The following is a 16,256-nucleotide window of genomic DNA, read 5'->3' as shown; positions in this document are numbered from 1 at the left end:
AGTGGCAGGGAGAGGGGGCGGACAGCGAGAACCTGGGCGGGCATGAGCACGGGTACGCGGGGCAGCGTGCAGACCGCCTCTGAAGTGTGGTGGCGAAGGTAATGGGAGGTGACAGGGCGGGCTGGAAAGCCAGCCAGTGGTCCCTGTTGGAAGAAGGTGAGTGTACGTGTGATCGTTTTCCCCATCATGGGTGGGAATGCTTCTGTTAAGAGCTGAGCTAACGTTTGAAGGTACTTAAGTGACATCCGTTTTAGCAATATTGCAAAAATCAGCCCGTCAGAACCCTGTTAGCCACCTGCTCCTGGTGGAAACGCCCGGAGATGCTGTGGAAGGAGCTCGGCGGGGCCAGGTGGCGGCCGTCGCCTGTGTTTGAGGGCTGACGGTGAGGCCTTTCAGCGGAGTGGCTCATTTCCAGCGTCCTCATTTGATGTCACACTTGTGGCCGTGGTAGAACGTAGATATTGCTCCCCATATTTTTAGATGAGTGGTCAAGATGGAGAACTAAGTGACCAGTCCAAGGTCATAAAGGTCAGTTGTTTCCCAGCATGGCTACTGAATTCCCCTGGGAAGCCTTTAAAAATACATATTCCAGGTTCCACCCCAGAAATGTTGATTCAGTAGGCTGAGGCCTAGGAGTCTGTATTTTCATCAGCTGCACAGGTGGTTTTTAGGCAGCTGGTCTGGACAGCACGGTTCCCTGTGCCGCCTGCAAACCTCTGAGGTGGACGGGTGTTTTGTTCTGCAGCACACGGCCCTTAGGCCGTGAACTGAGCAGGGCGAGTGGTGGCCAGGGGAAGACCGGCTGATTCACAGACCTGAGGCAGAGGGCACAGCCGAGGCACAGACGTGTTCTAGGAACTGTAGATGAGTTGGGACTGACATGCCGTGTAGGAGACACAGAGTGATGAGGGAGGAGGCTGGAGAGAGAGGCAGGGTCAGAGCTGCGGGAGCTGACTTCTGGAACCACCCTCCAGACCAAGGAGACCTGGTGGCCTAGGCAGAGCAGGAGGCAGCGAGGACCCTCCAGAAGATCCAGGTAGGAGGCAGAATTAGTACCCAGCAGCTGGTTAATGTGGGGGGAGAGGAAGTGGGTGATGTGACGTCCGGGAGTCTGGCTTGGACAACTGCATGGGTGGGTCCTCTGCTGAGTTGAGTGAGGGCCTGGGAGGAGTTGGGGGCTGGGTCAGGGAGGAGGGTGATGAACTCCGTTTGGGGAAGGTGGTTTAAGCGTCCAAGTAGAGATGTCTGACGGGCAGTTGGACAGTTGCCGGGGTGGGGGCTTAAAGCCTTGGACACAGGACACAGGTGTGGAGAGTGAACAGGGCACCCAGGAACCTTTTGTTCAGCAGTTACGAGATGAGCAGGGAAAAGGACGAGGGGAAGAGAAGGGGAAGGTGGGATCGCATGCTCCCTGACGGTGGTTGGCGAGGTCAGCGAGCACGAAGCCTGCCTGGGGTTAGCGCAGGCGAGCGGATTGCTGTGTCTGAGCCAGAGCGCTTTCAGGGCAGCAGCGGGGCCTGAGGCCAGGTTGCAGAGAGCAAGAACAGGATTCAGGATTGGGGTGTGGTGGCTGAGGGGCCAGGTATTTCTGAACAAGTTCTGTGTCCACGTGGACAGTCCATATTCTGGTCGCGTCCTGTGCTCTAGCATGGTTTTGGGAGACAAAAAGAGAAGGGAGGATTGGTCTTTTTTTTTGTTTTAAATACAAGGCAAGGACATAGTTAAAAATTTAAAAATGAATATAAATTAAAAACGAAGTCTCGCTTCAGCCCCCTTTCCCAGTCCCAGTGGGTAACCTGCATTAGCTGTTTGCTGGGTGTCCGTCTCTGTGTTACCTTAAAGACGTAAAAAATACGCATGGTGTGTGTTTGCTGTGAACCAGGTTGAGATGACGCTGAAATACTGTGCTGTACTGTCTTTTTTGGTTCGGATTATACAGTCTCTGCTATGAATCCCTAAATGCTGAGCAGCAGCATAGATTGTGTCAGTATCCGTTTCTTAAAGAGAAACCGACAAAAGAAATTAGATGTATTGGGACTTTGTAACTGCTTATGCATTTTACTCTGTTGCTTGCAAATGACGTTCAGTGACTGAAAATCCCGTGCTGTTGCCTTAAAAGTGGCTTTCCACAAGTCCAGTGAGCTGATGGTCAGCTTTTCCAAGGGCGTAAAGTTTGCTGTCTTCTGAGTGTCCCTCTCCTCCCGTCGTTAGATGCGACATCAGCAGACAGTTAGACATAGTCTGTTAACAGGAATAGATAGTTATAATAACCTTTCTAAGCACACTTTTAATCAAGATGCTGGAGTTTTGAAACATATGATTTGCTGACTCGTAAATAAACTTCCAATTTCCCTTATTTCACAATTTGACATGCTTTAAAACCTAAGGCTGAAGCGGGTAGCTTCTGCTGGCACAAGATAATCTGTCAGTTCTGCAAGTCAGCTTTTCAGGGGTTCGTTTGGTGTGCTAACAGTTAGACCCTGTTTCTATTTGTTTATTACCCTCCCTGTCCCCACACCAAGAGGACGGGTACTTTTTGCCGCCACTGAAGCTTCGCTCCTGTTTCAGCAGGTTAGCGAAAATAATGAAGAGTAGCTAAAACATAAAACGAAAGTACTGATGGAGATGCTAGAGAGTGAAAGATGCTGAAGCGCAGCATGGGATGGCCGAGTGAAGAATTTGGGGGAGGGCGGGGGGGGGTCAGGACTCACGTGGGGCTGGGGGAGTGGGCAGGGCGGCTGCTTCCAGCCCAGAGTCCTGCAGTTGCTGGGAGCTACTGGAATGACTGGGAAGAAAGAATGTTCTTTGCTTTCAGAGCTAAATGTTGCATCTGATCCATAGGACGTAACTTAAAATTGGTCTCATGGCGGATTTTGATAAATAATGTCTGGTTTGCATAATCTGGACCTGTTATCCAGATCTGAACCTTTTGTCCAGAAATGCTAAATGTCAGCATTTTTGAGCGTTATGTGAAACCAAGTTCTTGAGCTGGTGTTAATGGCTGTTACCTTCCCTGTTCTCAATCCTAGAAAGTGTCAAACGGAAATGCAAATCTGTATTGCTCAGACTTATACTTTAAATGAAAGTATCCCAGTGATTATTGGATCTGTTCAGTTTCAGAGATACTTTAATTATAGTAAATAGAATGACACTTTAGACTAGTAGTATATGTGGCTTACAGTATTTTTTAGAGCAACGTTTTTTTTCTAAAGAGGAAAAAGGTAGATGCTGACAATTAGATTCCTGTGATGGTAACAGAGGAGGTCATTTACTGCACATATTTGGGGTTTGTTCAGCCTGTGCTAGTTTTTTCTGCAATAATGATACACAGTGCACATATGAACGTGCTTCTGGAATCTTAAACTTTGGAATTTCCTGTCTAATGTTTATCTAAACTCCTAAGTTTAAATTTGCTTTGATGCTTTTTCAGTTGTCGAATTCTTTTGAGCCAAGGGAAAAGGTTTTCCTTTAAGGAGTAAAAATAATTGTCAAGTTCTGTAAATGTGTTTTCTACCATGGCCAAAGCAGTGTGTCACAGATTTCTTTTGAGATATAACCCAGCGATAGGAATGAAGCATATTCTCTTTACAGGTGAACGAAGACAGTCTGGGCTGTTAGGAAGAACTTAGGGGAACTGCATGAAAGAGACAGAGGCTTGCCCGGGGATGGGGGCGGGAGGAGGTCACGGGAAAGCGAGGTGACAGGCATCCAGCATAGGGGCTCGATGGGAGCGCAAGTGGGCTCCGGGGCGGAGCTCCCTCTTTCCAGGCGGTGTGAGTCCGTGTAGGAGCCAGCTCCTCGTCCCGGTGCGCAGGGGAGCTTCGACGCACCCCATGAAGCGTCCAGTGTCCACCTTGTTGTGCTTCGACTAGGCGTTTCATTTAAAGGTGGCGAAATTTGTCCATGACAGCTAGTAAGACTTAAAAATAAAACGCTGATACTCAACCCTCCTGGGACTGCAGGTCCCCTGCCACTTGTCATGGTCCCTCGCCCTTCTCCCCTCTCCCTTCTTCCTCACCCCCCTGAAATCCCATGGTCCGTTATCATCACAGCCTTGCACGCCCTGCCCCTCCCTCGCCTCTTTCACTTCACTGTACTCACCGGCAGAAGCCTGCACCCAGTAAGTGCGTTCTCCGTCCGCTGTCGTGACCAGTGACCGGAAGTGGACCTGCATGCCGCCACAGTCACGTGACTGTCAAACAGCGACTCTTCTCTTCTAGGTGGCTGTTTTCTTCCTTCCCCTTTCCCCTCCCCAGCGCTCCTCACCCACCCTGAAACTTAACGCCAAGTCCTCTGTTTTCTCAGTGAAATTGGAAGAAATCAGAAGAGGTCTTGCGTAAACTCTCACCACATGTCTACCTATTTACCTGGATCTGTGCCCGTGTATTCGGCTGCCCTTCCTCTTACTGTGGGCGAACTGTGTGCACCCAGGAAAGGCCACCTCTGCACTTGGCCGCTTGGCCCGATCTGCTCGCGCTTACTCAGGGGAGTTACTCTGTCAGTCCCACCGCTCCCCTGGCTTCCTGCCAGTCAGCACGCACACTGTCTCGTCCTCCAGAAGGTCTTTCTAAACCCATGTCTTCTGCAGCCCCTGCCCTGTTTCTCTTCCCCCTCTACCGCCCAGTTCCTCAAAGGAGTTTTCGCTTCTCCTCCTGCTCTCTAGTGACCTCAGCCCAGTCAGGCTTTCGGCCCTGCCGCTGCGCCAGAACTGCTGTTCTCACGGTCACCGCTGACCTGCCTTTCAGCAGATCCACCTATCAGTGATCGGTCAGCCAGCATCAGAGATAGGGCTGATTCCTGCTGGGAGCGCTGGATTCCGGCATGTCCTCCTGCCCACTGCCCGCTCCCAGTCTGCTTTGTTGATGCCCCTCATCTCCCAGCCGTCCAATGTTAGGTTGTCACAGGGCTGGAACCTCATCTCTTCTTGTCTGCGCTCAGTGCCTTGTCCATTTGCGTGGAATGCAATTGCTATCCCGTCTTGGCCAACGTTCCCGAGAACTCCAGACAGGGAATTGCAGCTCTGCACTGGGTATCTCACTCCGTGTGAGTGTCTGATGCTATCTCAAATGGAGCAGTCCACACTGGACTTCCGCCCCTCTCTTCAGAACGTGCTCTTCCCATGCTCGTTCCCTTCTCGGAACGTAGTGACTCCGTCCCTCCCTTGCTCCTGCCGGAATCCTTGGCATGGTCTTGGGCCTTTCTTCCTCTCAGATCTGTTGGGTCTGTCAGCACATCCTGTTGGCTCTCCTCCAGGGCATCTTCGGAGCCCTCCGACTTCTCTTACAGTGCGCTCGCTCACCTGGTCTTGCCTGCGTCATTGCAATACCTGCCTGGTCCCTCCACTTCTGGCCTCACCCTCTTACCAGCTCTTCTGAACACAGCATCTCCCTTGAGGGAGTGTGTGTCAGGCTTCAAGGCACATTGAATGACTTCTTTTAGTGTTCCCGGAGTTTCTTTCTGTTTGCAGGCCTGCGGTGGAATACTGAAGTACAGAGTCGTCCGTGTTCTTTAGCCAGTCTTGTGCTCTCAGGAGCAGCCTTTTCTCCAAGGGCACCGTGTGTGTGTAAATTGTGATAAAATATACAGACCATATGGAGTAAAGCGATTCGTTTCAGCAGGGGAAAGGATGACTTGAGTAACTATTGGTGTTGAAACTGTTGTCTATCCATTTGAACTAAAATAAAGTTAAACCTTAATTTTGTACAGTGAAAACGTATATACCTACCATTTTAACCAGTTTATTGAGTAGCTGGATGATTTCAGTGAAGCCTGTGTCTGTGGCCCCCGGCTGTGCTCCTGGGGGGGGCGGGGAGGTGCGGCTCTGGACAGGCCCCCAGTCGCCCTGGGCGGTAGTGGCAGTGGTAGGGGCCCTCTTCCCCTCTGTCCCTGACCCACCCAGCTGTTAACTCCACTAATTGCCAGCCAATTGCTCTAGTTCCAGCAGTGCCCTGGGGCATAAATTCCCCTACACACGAACCCAGTCAAATCCTGCCTCCTTTCTAGGAGTTGTCTCCAGGTCAGAGTTTGGTATTTGCCCTGACCCCAGGAGGGTTCCTCCCAGCTCCCCGAAGCTCCAGTTCCCTCCTGCACACCAGCGGGGTACCATCTGGGCTGTGTCTTGGGAAAGCCGGTCATCTCCTCCCAGCTGCCCAGCTGCCTGTCACCTGACCCCCACTGTTCTTGAGAGCGCCCTTAGGCTTAAACTTCACCCGTGGAGTCAGCTCCTTTTGGACGAGATTAGGAGCTCTCTTACTGCCTCCCCCCGCCCCCCCACCGGAAAATCTCTGAACTAGGGCTCTGGAGCCTGGTGCGGACAATGGCAGGCTCCTCTGAGTGACACCTGTGCTCTAGGAGCTGAGCACTGGCAGGGGTGGGCAGCAGCCTGGGGTCTCTGCAGCCTTGGAACCACTGCCTCAGAGAGCGAGGGCGGGGATGATCAGGGCCAGGATTCTCAGCACGCGCCACCCAAGGTGTGGCGTGAGCCTCTATTCCTTGAGTGGAAGTTGGGCAGAACCTGGGAGCCCGCACATCTCCACCATGCTTCCCTCTGTGCCAGGTAGCTGGGGGCCCAGGTGGGAAATGCTGCTGTCCTGCCCCTCCCAGGAAGAAGTCCTTCTGATGGGGGCGAGGGGACGGGAAGCCTGTGTTCTTGGCTGCAGCCTCTAGATTGGAGTCTCTACCTCCTGGAGCTGGGGTGGGGGAGGGAGCAGTCTTGGTGCAGAAGCCGCAGACTCTTCCCTTTCCACGGAATCTTCATAGATTTTCTTGAATAGATGTTTCTTCATTTGTTATTTGCCCTTAGGACCAGGTCAGAGGCTTTGAATAGTTGTTTTTTTGGTTTTGGGGGAAGATTAGCCCTAGGCTAACTACTGCCAGTCCTCCTCTTTTTCGCTGAGGAAGCCTGGCCCTGAGCTAACATCCATGCCCATCTTCCTCTGCTTTATATGTGGGACACCTACCACAGCATGGCATGCCAGGCGGTGCCATGGCCGCACCCGGGATCTGAACCGGCGAACCCCGGGCTGCTGAAGCGGAACGTGTGAACTTAACTGCTGTGCCACCGGGCCGGCCCCACGAATAGTTGTTTTTATCTATTAATCTCACGAGTTTCACTGGGGAGCAGGTCAGCACAGCTCCTCATGCTGTCAGGCTGGAAGTTGATCACCCACAGTCATAGACTCTTGAAGAAGAAATTAGATAAAATGGGCGTTAGCTGACTATATCCACAAAAATGTTCACGTGTCCTTCAAGATCTCTGTAAACTGTCTCCATCCCCATCCCCTTCTATTTGTTACCCTTGAGATAACAGCATTCGAGAAAAAAATAAATGTTTTCACTTTACTCTTTTCCATTGTGGAATGTAACAATATGGCTTGCTTCCTTTCATCCCCCAGGGGTAAGTATTTCAGTTCTGCATCATGGCTCAAATAGGCTTTTGTGGGCTAGCCTTATAAAGTCAAATTCTAATTGACCACAGATGGTAATGCTGACTTTGAGTTGCAAATGATTAATTTAGGAGTGAGCTTTACACCACCTGTTTGTCAATTGATTTTCTAGAATTACCTCAATCAGCCTCTTTTCGTATTTTGACTGGCAGCTGGATTATTTGTTAGGTGAACCTTTATCCGTTCCTTTGTCCAGTAAAGAGAAAACTCTTAAAATGTTGAGAAACGTTGGCAGTTGGCAGATAATTTTAATTATTTCAGAGGAGTTTTGCTCCATTGAAAAACTGACAGGAGAATGTGAGTGCTTTCCTTTCTCCCCAGCTTAATGACATCGTGTTTGTGTGAGGGTGCTCAGTGTTGCAGTTAGAAGTGACCCACGGTTGACAAGGGGAGCGCCTGGCACCTCTCCTCTCAGTGATGTCGTCAAGGAACTTTTTCCCCTTAGCTAACGAAATGTCTTCTTTTTTTTTTTCTTTCTGCTTTATCTCCCCAAATCCCCCCCGACCCCGTACATAGTTGTATGTCTTAGTTGCAGGTCCTTCTAGTGGTGGCACGTGGGCCGCCGCCTCAGCGTGGCCTGATGAGCGGTACCATGTCCGCGCCCAGGATCCGAACCAGTGAAACCCTGGGCCGCCACAGCGGAGTGCGCGAACTTAACCGCTTGGCCGCGGGGCCGGCCCCAGAAATAAGTCTTCTTAAACTTCCCCTTCCTACCAAAGGCTTACCGGCATTTGTGAAAAGTCCACATTAGGGAGTTGGCTTTGAGTAATTACTTGGCCAATCCGTTAGCGTTGGAGTGCCATCAGCCTTTTCCTGGGGATGCTCTTCCCCAGGGGAGAATCCGCGTAGAGCAGGAGGCTGGGCACAGGGCGGCGGCCTTCGGGGCCTCTTTACTCTCCGGTGGCTCCAGGTCACCGGGGTGCGAGTCGTTTAAAGATGTCTGTGTCCACTTGGTGTCAGGATTCCTGCTCAGGAACGTGTCGAGGGCTTCTCTGGGTCTGAGGAGGTGGGCTTGGAGTCCCTTCTTCCTCCGCTGTGCGTGTGCCCAGGTGCAGGGGTGGAGGGAGGGTGGCGTCTGAGTTACGGCGTCTGCGCGGTCTTGGGCTGGTGGCTCGACCCCCCACGGAGGTCCCTTAGAGCCTCCGGCTGGGGTTGCCTGTGTGAGGACTGGGGTGGCTTGCTGGGAGTCTGTCCTTAAAAGATCTCTTTCCCCCCTTATTTTCTAGGAGTATGCAGCACTCATTAAAGACCTCAGTGCGTGCAGGGAACAGCTCCTTGAGAGGGAGGAAGAAGTTGCCGAAATGAAGGCCGAAAGAAACAACACCAGGGTCAGTAGGTGCCGGAACTTGAGCCTCTGGGCCACTATCAGTCACTCTGGCTGGCTTTAAACTCGAAAGACGTCCACTCTACCTGGTTTCAAACACATTTTCGACATTTTCCCACGACTTAACTGTGATCGATCAGTTCAGCGTTCTCATACTTTTCTTGAAATTCATAGTTAAGAATTAGTATTTTGATCCATTTGAGGAGGAATTTCTCTAACTTTCTACTGGATTGAAGGCATTCACACTGGTTCAGCATGAGATGGAAAGGATTGATTTGCCCCGAATCCCAATGTGCAATTGAAGGTGTTGTTTAAACTTGCGTCTGTGTTGGCCTTTTCTCCCAGCTGCTGTTGGAGCACTTAGAGTACCTCGTCTCCAGGCACGAGCCGTCCCTGAGGATGACGGTGGTGAAGAGGCAGGCGCAGTCCCCCGCCGGCGTGTCCAGTGAGGTGGAAGTGCTGAAGGCGCTGAAATTTTTGTTCGAGCACCACAAAGCTCTGGATGAGAAGGTACCGGCGGCCCCGGGGCCAGCCTTGGGCTGCGCGCTGTGCGCCCGGCGGGCGTTGTGCGTGTGCAGCTTCAGTTTACTCTTAGTAGCTTCTGGAATTCTTCTCAACAAAGTTCTTCTATAAGAAGACAGTTCTATATGGTTAAAAAGTATTAGTTGGCAGAAATGTTTTAGATTTTTGTTTGTTGTTTTTTCCTTTTTCTCCCCAAAGCCCCCGGTACACAGTTGTGTATTCTTCGTTGTGGGTCCTTCTAGTTGTGGCATGTGGGACGCTGCCTCAGCGTGGTCTGATGAGCAGTGCCATGTCCGTGCCCAGGATTCGAACCGACGAAACACTGGGCCGCCTGCAGCGGAGCGCGCGAACTTAACCACTCGGCCACGGGGCCAGCCCCTGACATAAATGTTTTAAAATTTATTATATCCTGTTTATAGATTTGCTGTTAAGAATTGGGTAATGTAATTTATTTAGGGAGAAGATTTTTCTCAAACTTAAAATTTAAAGCTGTTAAAAGCAAGTTTCCATGACGGTAACATCAATGAGAGACGTTCCAGGTGTTCTGTGTTATATTCTGCTAGTGATAGGGTCACTGTCCGCGAAGGCTTGGAGAAGTGTGCACCCACACACTCCACCCCTGCTGTTTTCAGGTGAGAGAGCGGTTACGAGTAGCACTTGAAAGATGTAGTTTGTTGGAAGAAGAATTAGGAGCCACACACGAGGAGGTAAGCTTGCTAAATCATTGTGTGCTTGGAATTGAGGGCTGTTAATTTTTACTTCTTAATTTTGAAAAAAGTATGATGCCTTAGTGGTGGATATCGGATGTTCTTTATCTTTCTGAATCTGGGTCATTTGAATGACTCGTAAACTAGACTTTTATTTCCAAGTTGCAAAAGTCTCTTAAGTACCCGGTTGGCCGGGAGATAATAAACTCTGTTTTGATAACCTGGTTCCCCTCAGGGTGGGTGACACCACCATGTGTTTTCTTTTTGTGTTATGGTTACAGTTTATAGTTCTGTTTTTCCAAAAGAAGTTTGCTATCTTTCCTTATTTCTTTGCTCTTATCCAATTTTTTTTGGTTTTAGCTAATGATTCTTAAGGAACAGAATAATCAGAAAAAAACTCTCAAAGATGGGGTGCTTGACGTAAACCGCAAACAAGAAAATACACGGAGCACTAATGGAAAGGCAAGTCCGTGGGCTTTCTCTTTGTCGTCTCCTAGTTCCATCTGCCCGCAGTGTGCGTGCAGCACTGTTTCACAACTGTTGTCGAGCCCCGCTTCGAGCTTGAGTGTCGTGAGCGCTGTGCCATCCAGCAGGTCTCGTAAATCAGCTTTGGTTTTACCTTCCTCCTGGAAGTCCTTTACTTCCTAGCTCACCAAACAAGCCTATTTAAGGATTTTTTTCCCCCAGCAGCGATCTTCCAATGGTTCCTTAAGCCAGGAGGAGGACCTTGCTAAAGTCATCGAGCTCCAGGAAGTCATAGATAAGCAGTCGAGAGAGCAGAGGCAGATGAAGGAGCGTCTGGCCGCCCTTTCCAGTCACGTCACGGAGCTGGAGGAAGACCTGGACACCGCTAGGAAAGCTCTCATCAAATCTGAGGAAATGAACACCAAGTTGCAGCGGGACGTCCGCGAAGTGAGTGGTGGTGGAGACGGCGCTGCCCTGGAGTCCCAGGGCTGGGCGGTTTGGGTTTGATCCTCGCTCATCTTGTCCCTCACGCTCCCAGCTCCCTCCAGCCTTTGGGTTACTGTATAAGTGACGGCCAAACAGAACAGCACTGTGAGGCTGTGGTAGGCGCCTCCCCATCTCGGTGGTGAGGCCTCCTTTCCCTGAGGTCTTCGGAGCTGGAGGACCCCCGGTCCAGCTGGTCTGTTAGCCTGGTGGCCGCGGCTCCCCGCCGTGCTGCGGTGTGGCTGTAGTGCCCTGGTCTGTGGGTCCCTCACGTCCACGGCTTCCAGGCTGTCTGAATTTATTCTTCGTTATGCTCAGGTTTCCTTCTTGCTTAAGGGGAATGTTGGTTTCGGTTGTCTGCTTGTTCCCTGAAAGTGATGTGAGCGTGATCTGCTGAGCGTTAAGGGCGCGTTCCTGGCAGTCTTCCGGCGCTCTGACCTTCTGCTCTGCGAAGGGATGGGTGACGGTATTGAATGTCAGAGGTCGGACCACAGCGAGAGTGGAATTGGCTCACACTGTGCCGTGAGGAGCGTGCTGGAACAATATGCAGAAATAGACTCGTTTCCGGCACATGTTTCTGCACGTAGAATTATTTACGAGAATCTGTCTAACCATCATTATAAGAGCAAATGAGGGCTGGATACTTTCTCTGGTGCTTCCTCCTGTCACTGCAGCCCGTCCTTTGTAAACAAACAGAACACACGCACGCGCACCCCTGCGAGACCATCTCAGAGAGCCTGTCGGGAAGACCCTTCAGACCTTTTCACGTGGGTGCGGAGCAGCCGCACTGCCCCTTCAGCAACTCGGTGCGAGCAGTTTTCTGTAGGAATTCAAAACAAAGAAAAAGACTACGTTTATTACAGAACTTGTTTAGTTATATTGTTCTTTGGCAGCAGGAGATTATTTATGTGGCGGAGTTTAATATGCAGAGGATTTCGAACTTCTTTAAGACCCGTCACTTTGAATATTAAGACGTGGCTAACGTGAGTTCCTTAGTAAACAAAGAGGGACCTGAAATGGACTTTTAGGTTGGGGGACAGGAATGGCGCTATCAGAAAGTTCTGGTCCTGGTTTCAGTGTTCGATACTGTGTAATAGAATTTTGCTGCTGAATGAGGCATCAGAAGGTTGCATCCAATTAAATTGAACTTTGACTTCTGTTCCCATTTGTTAATGTTATTGCTTTAATTTTGTGGTAATTGCATGAGATTTCATCCAACTTCTAGCCAAGAAAATGAGCCTAGTGTCTCAGCATCGTGTCCTTGAGGGGCTTCGCCCCGTCCTGCAGGAGCGCACTTGCATCGTGAGGCACACAGAGGTCGTGTCTTCATTGTCAAGACCTTCACCTCCTGGGATTCTTGCAAGATTGGGCTATTTTATTGTCCATTTTTCTGGGTAATCTTATGTAGAAAAGGATGAGCTTCGTAAACTGAGTGGCCAAACATAGTAGGTGAATATTTATGAATATTTATGATATTTGAGATAGGTACATTGCCATTCACCTTGAAGGAAACTGGCATCTCTGTCAACTGAATTCTGAGGACACTAATTTTATATTTGATTTCAAAATTAGAGTTTAGTCCAGTTTTTTCTCTCTTTAGCATTCACCTTTTTTCCGTCTGAAACACCTAATGTAGGCCATGGCCCAAAAGGAAGACATGGAAGAGAGAATCACTGCTCTGGAGAAGCGCTATCTCGCGGCGCAGTGGGAGGCCACCTCTGTGCACGACCTCAACGACAAACTCGAAAACGAAATCGCGCACAAAGACTCCGTGCATTGCCAGGTAGGGGATCTTACAGAGCTCTGTCTGGCTTTCGCTGAATAATTACTAAGGCAGTTAAAGGCCTTTTTCCTGTGACTTCCATGTTGGAAACCAAGGCCCAATGTAAAGTTTTTGTAATCTTAGACTACTGTGTTCAAAAGGGTGAATGACTTCAACTGGCCAGTTTTAATTACTTAGGATTTGATTTAACCATTTTATGGAACTGCACTCCTTGCTTCTTTCTCCTGTTTTGTTTTGTTTTAAGTGAATGTTAATCTGTTGCTTGTTAGCGTTTTTACCAAAGGAGCAGAGTGGCAGAGAGCTGCAAGGCAGTGGCTGCTTGTTAACAGCTGGGTCAGTGTAATACATGGCGCGTTTAGAAATGCAGCCAGCAGGGAGAGTCTGCCCCTCCTGCGGTTTGCTGAGCCACGCTTGCTCCTGTTTCTCTGTAGCCCCAGAGAATCGAGTTAACCAGAAAACCCCAATCCAGCTTCTTGAAAATAAAGTGAGTTCATCTGGTGTATCATAAAGTATATCATTAAACCCAAAATAAAAATAAAACATAAAATACTAGGAAGCCATTAACAATTTTATTGTGGAATACTGTTTGAGAGCTTGGGAGTTGTTCACAGGGATGACTTTAAAGGGCAGACCACAAAATACTGTGGACAGTGTGACGCGTTTTCCAAAGGTTTTCAAGCGTAATATATTGTCTGTATGTCTACGGAGATACGTGCACACAGGAAGAGGAGAAAGCTGCTTAGGAGCAAATGTCCGCCTCTCAGGAACCTGAACTTACAGATGATTTTTAAAATTTTCTTTTTTTAAGAAGTTCTTGTCTAAATTTCCCACATTGAAGTTTTTTTTTAGAGTAGGAGGACTTTTTAAAAGAACAATGATACATTTACAAAAATAGCTTGACTAGCTTTTCCTTAGGCCGACTCTTCGAAGGTCTCTGTTTCAAAGGAGAAGGCCATCTTTTGGCTTACCTGCCCCTGGCAGTTGGCTGGAAGTAGTGTTACCTTCAAATCATGGGTCTGGTTATTTTTTAAAAAGGGTTAATGATGACTCTTCTTCCTTAACTTGTCACTAAGAATGAGCAAGCTTCCACAGAAAATGGGTTTTCTTTCATGTATAGGAACTTTGTTTTTTGTTTTTTGTTTTTTTTTTAAGAAAAAAGACTTCTTCAAAGATATTTAGGTAAAGCAAATACTTTGGCAGAGGCGCTTTGCACATTGAAATCAAGCCCAAACAGTGGAAGACGAGGTTCACTCTGAAGTGCCTGCCAGCACAGTGCTGCTTCTGTCAGAGCTGGTTTAGGAGATGTCTGCGTTTAGAGTTTTCCTCAGTTTGTCAATATGGAGAGGGCCAGAAGATTTGGTCCATTTTGATGCTCTGCTCTCGTTTCGTAGACTGAGGATAAGAACCGCCGGTTACAAGAGCGCCTGGAGTTGGCGGAGCAGAAGCTGCAGCAGACCTTGCGGAAAGCGGAGACGCTCCCCGAGGTGGAAGCGGAGCTGGCCCAGAGGGTGGCCGCGCTCTCCAAGGTGCCGCCTTGGGTTCCCTTCTGGGGCCAATGTCGGGATTTTGATCTTGAGATGATTTCCCTGTGTGCCTTGTTTACCTTTTGTTCTTATGTCGGTGCACCTCCGCCCACGAAAGAGCTCAGATTGGTTCTTAGTCTTGCGTTGTCTGAGATTGGACCGCTTTTTAAATGTCCAGTGTGAGCCTCCTCTTTTGTTATCCCTGAACTAATTTCTCTCCAGTTTTGTCAGGTGTGTGCTGTTCATCCCCAGGCTGCTTGATCTAAGAGTCACTGCTGCTTAGAGTTAGTCAGCAACTCAAAGTGTAGGATGGAAGCTTTGTGTAGAAGGATAGACTTGGTCCCAGAAATCGGAAAACACCATTCTCATTTGTTTTACTTTTTCTTTTTTTTTTGCTAAGCAAGAGTCACCCTGAGCTAACGTCTGTTGCCAGTCTTCCCCTTTTTTGTATGTGAGCTGCTGTCACAGCATGGCCACTGGCAGATGAGTGGTATAGGTTTGCTCCTTGGAATTGAACTCGGGCTGCCAAAGCGGAGCACAGCGAACTTAACCACCAGGCCACCAGGGCTAGCCCTGCCATTTTCTTTTAAAGACAATGAAAATAAATTTGTAATAAACAAATTTTTAAGCAATTTATTCATTCATCTGTTCAACAAATGTTGACTAGGCGTATGCAAGACACGCGCCCTGCCCTCTCTATCCACAGGTGACTAGGCACCTTCAGAATGATGTTGTAGGTGCTAGAAGCAGGTGGCCCGTACGGGAGGAGGAAGCACGTGATGACAGAGAGCCCAGCCTCCCTGGGCCTAGGGAAGGCTTAGCCTCCAGTGCCCGTGGGAGTCAGCCAGGCAGAGAAGCGGCCCCGGGCCAGGGGGCCTCCTGGCAGAGGCCTGTGTGGGCGCCTCCGTCAGTGGTTTCATGTCGCCTGGTTCGAGCTTAGTGAGCTGCTGGGGAGGGCACCCGTGGGAAAAGGGCAGGACAGGCACAGGCTGCTGCTGGTGAAAACTCGCCTTGGGTGGGTCAGATGCTGTCGAGTGCGCACAGGCCTCCCTCAGAGCAAGTTCATTGCTAACAGCTGTCGCAGAACCGCTTCTCTTCCTTCGTGATCTGTGTTTAAAGTGTCGGTTTCTTCTCTCCCCTGTCGTCTCTCCTGTCCCTGGTTGACCTTATAGTCTGACCCTTGGTCTTCTGGAATGTCTACTGCTAAGGAAGCTAAACTGTTCGAACTTACTTCCCAGCTCAGGAAGGTAGAACGTGTGCATTGCTCTCACTCGCGCTTGCTGCTTCCTGCTTTCCCTGCTGACTAACCAAACGCGGTGTGAGGGTGGGGAGCATACGATCCACTGAAATTGGGCACGGGGTTGGGGAAGCACATTTCTCTCACCACATTTGTCACCAACACCAGTCCTGCCTCAGCGTCACCAACGTGAGAGGATTAACCGCTTCCCAGATGAGCACGTGAAGCCACGTAGGCTGTGTCGGGAGATGTAAGGAGACGCTTTCCGTCTCACGTGGTTGACAGTGGTGCACGCAGAGCATGTTCCGCTGGCTGCCGCCGCAGTGGCGTACAGCATGCTGCCAGGGAAGCGGAGACCCTGGTTGAACTTACACTGTGTTTGCTGACAGGCCGAGGAGAGACACGGCAACATTGAGGAGAGGCTGCGCCAGATGGAGGCACAGTTGGAGGAGAAGAATCAAGAGCTGCAGCGGGTACGTGTCCAGGCACAAGGCCGAGCGCCGAGCCCGGTGCGGGGGGGACGCGCTCAGGCAGGGGAAAGCGACACCTCGTGATTCCACTTGTCCCGACGCGGACACCGGTCCCTTCTCCATCCTGTCATGTGTGTTTCGTTTGTGGCCTCATGTACGAGTCGTCTGCTGACAGGTGCATCCACCCCGGGGACAGTCATGCCAGCACTGCAGCAGGGGAAGAGCTTGGTGCCCGTAGGCCCTGCAGGGAGGTGGGTCCCCAGCCCGAGGAGGCCGCTTGCTTCTCTGACCAGCCCG

The 16,256-nt window shown here is 50.1% G+C and overlaps 1 protein-coding gene across 30 annotated transcripts in view; it reads left to right on the top strand.

Moving 5' to 3' along the window:
• LOC138916700 (liprin-alpha-1-like) overlaps nucleotides 1–16,256 on the top strand; it is a 108,298-nt gene that overhangs the window by 38,487 nt on the left and 53,555 nt on the right. For 16 of the 30 annotated variants that reach the window (XR_011424028.1, XR_011424027.1, XR_011424030.1 and 13 more), the window contains 9 exons: nucleotides 8,672–8,773; nucleotides 9,115–9,279; nucleotides 9,924–9,998; nucleotides 10,359–10,460; nucleotides 10,686–10,910; nucleotides 12,583–12,729; nucleotides 14,121–14,255; nucleotides 15,425–15,499; nucleotides 15,879–15,962. Coding sequence is in view for 21 of the 30 variants with exons in the window: in XM_070229903.1 (XP_070086004.1) it covers nucleotides 8,672–8,773; nucleotides 9,115–9,279; nucleotides 9,924–9,998; nucleotides 10,359–10,460; nucleotides 10,686–10,910; nucleotides 12,583–12,729; nucleotides 14,121–14,255; nucleotides 15,425–15,499; nucleotides 15,879–15,962 (1,110 nt within the window). In the remaining 9 variants the exon portion in view is untranslated. The remainder of the gene's footprint in view (nucleotides 1–8,671; nucleotides 8,774–9,114; nucleotides 9,280–9,923; nucleotides 9,999–10,358; nucleotides 10,461–10,685; nucleotides 10,911–12,582; nucleotides 12,730–14,120; nucleotides 14,256–15,424; nucleotides 15,500–15,878; nucleotides 15,963–16,256) is intronic. The other 14 variants (XR_011424031.1, XR_011424032.1, XM_070229911.1 and 11 more) reach the window with 5 other exon arrangements.

The sequence above is a fragment of the Equus caballus genome, chromosome 12 (genome assembly GCF_041296265.1).
Source record: "Equus caballus isolate H_3958 breed thoroughbred chromosome 12, TB-T2T, whole genome shotgun sequence".
In the NCBI taxonomy this organism is placed as follows: Eukaryota; Metazoa; Chordata; class Mammalia; order Perissodactyla; family Equidae; genus Equus; species Equus caballus.
Note: the sequence above shows the minus strand (reverse complement) of the source record. Positions and strands in the feature narration are given on the sequence as shown.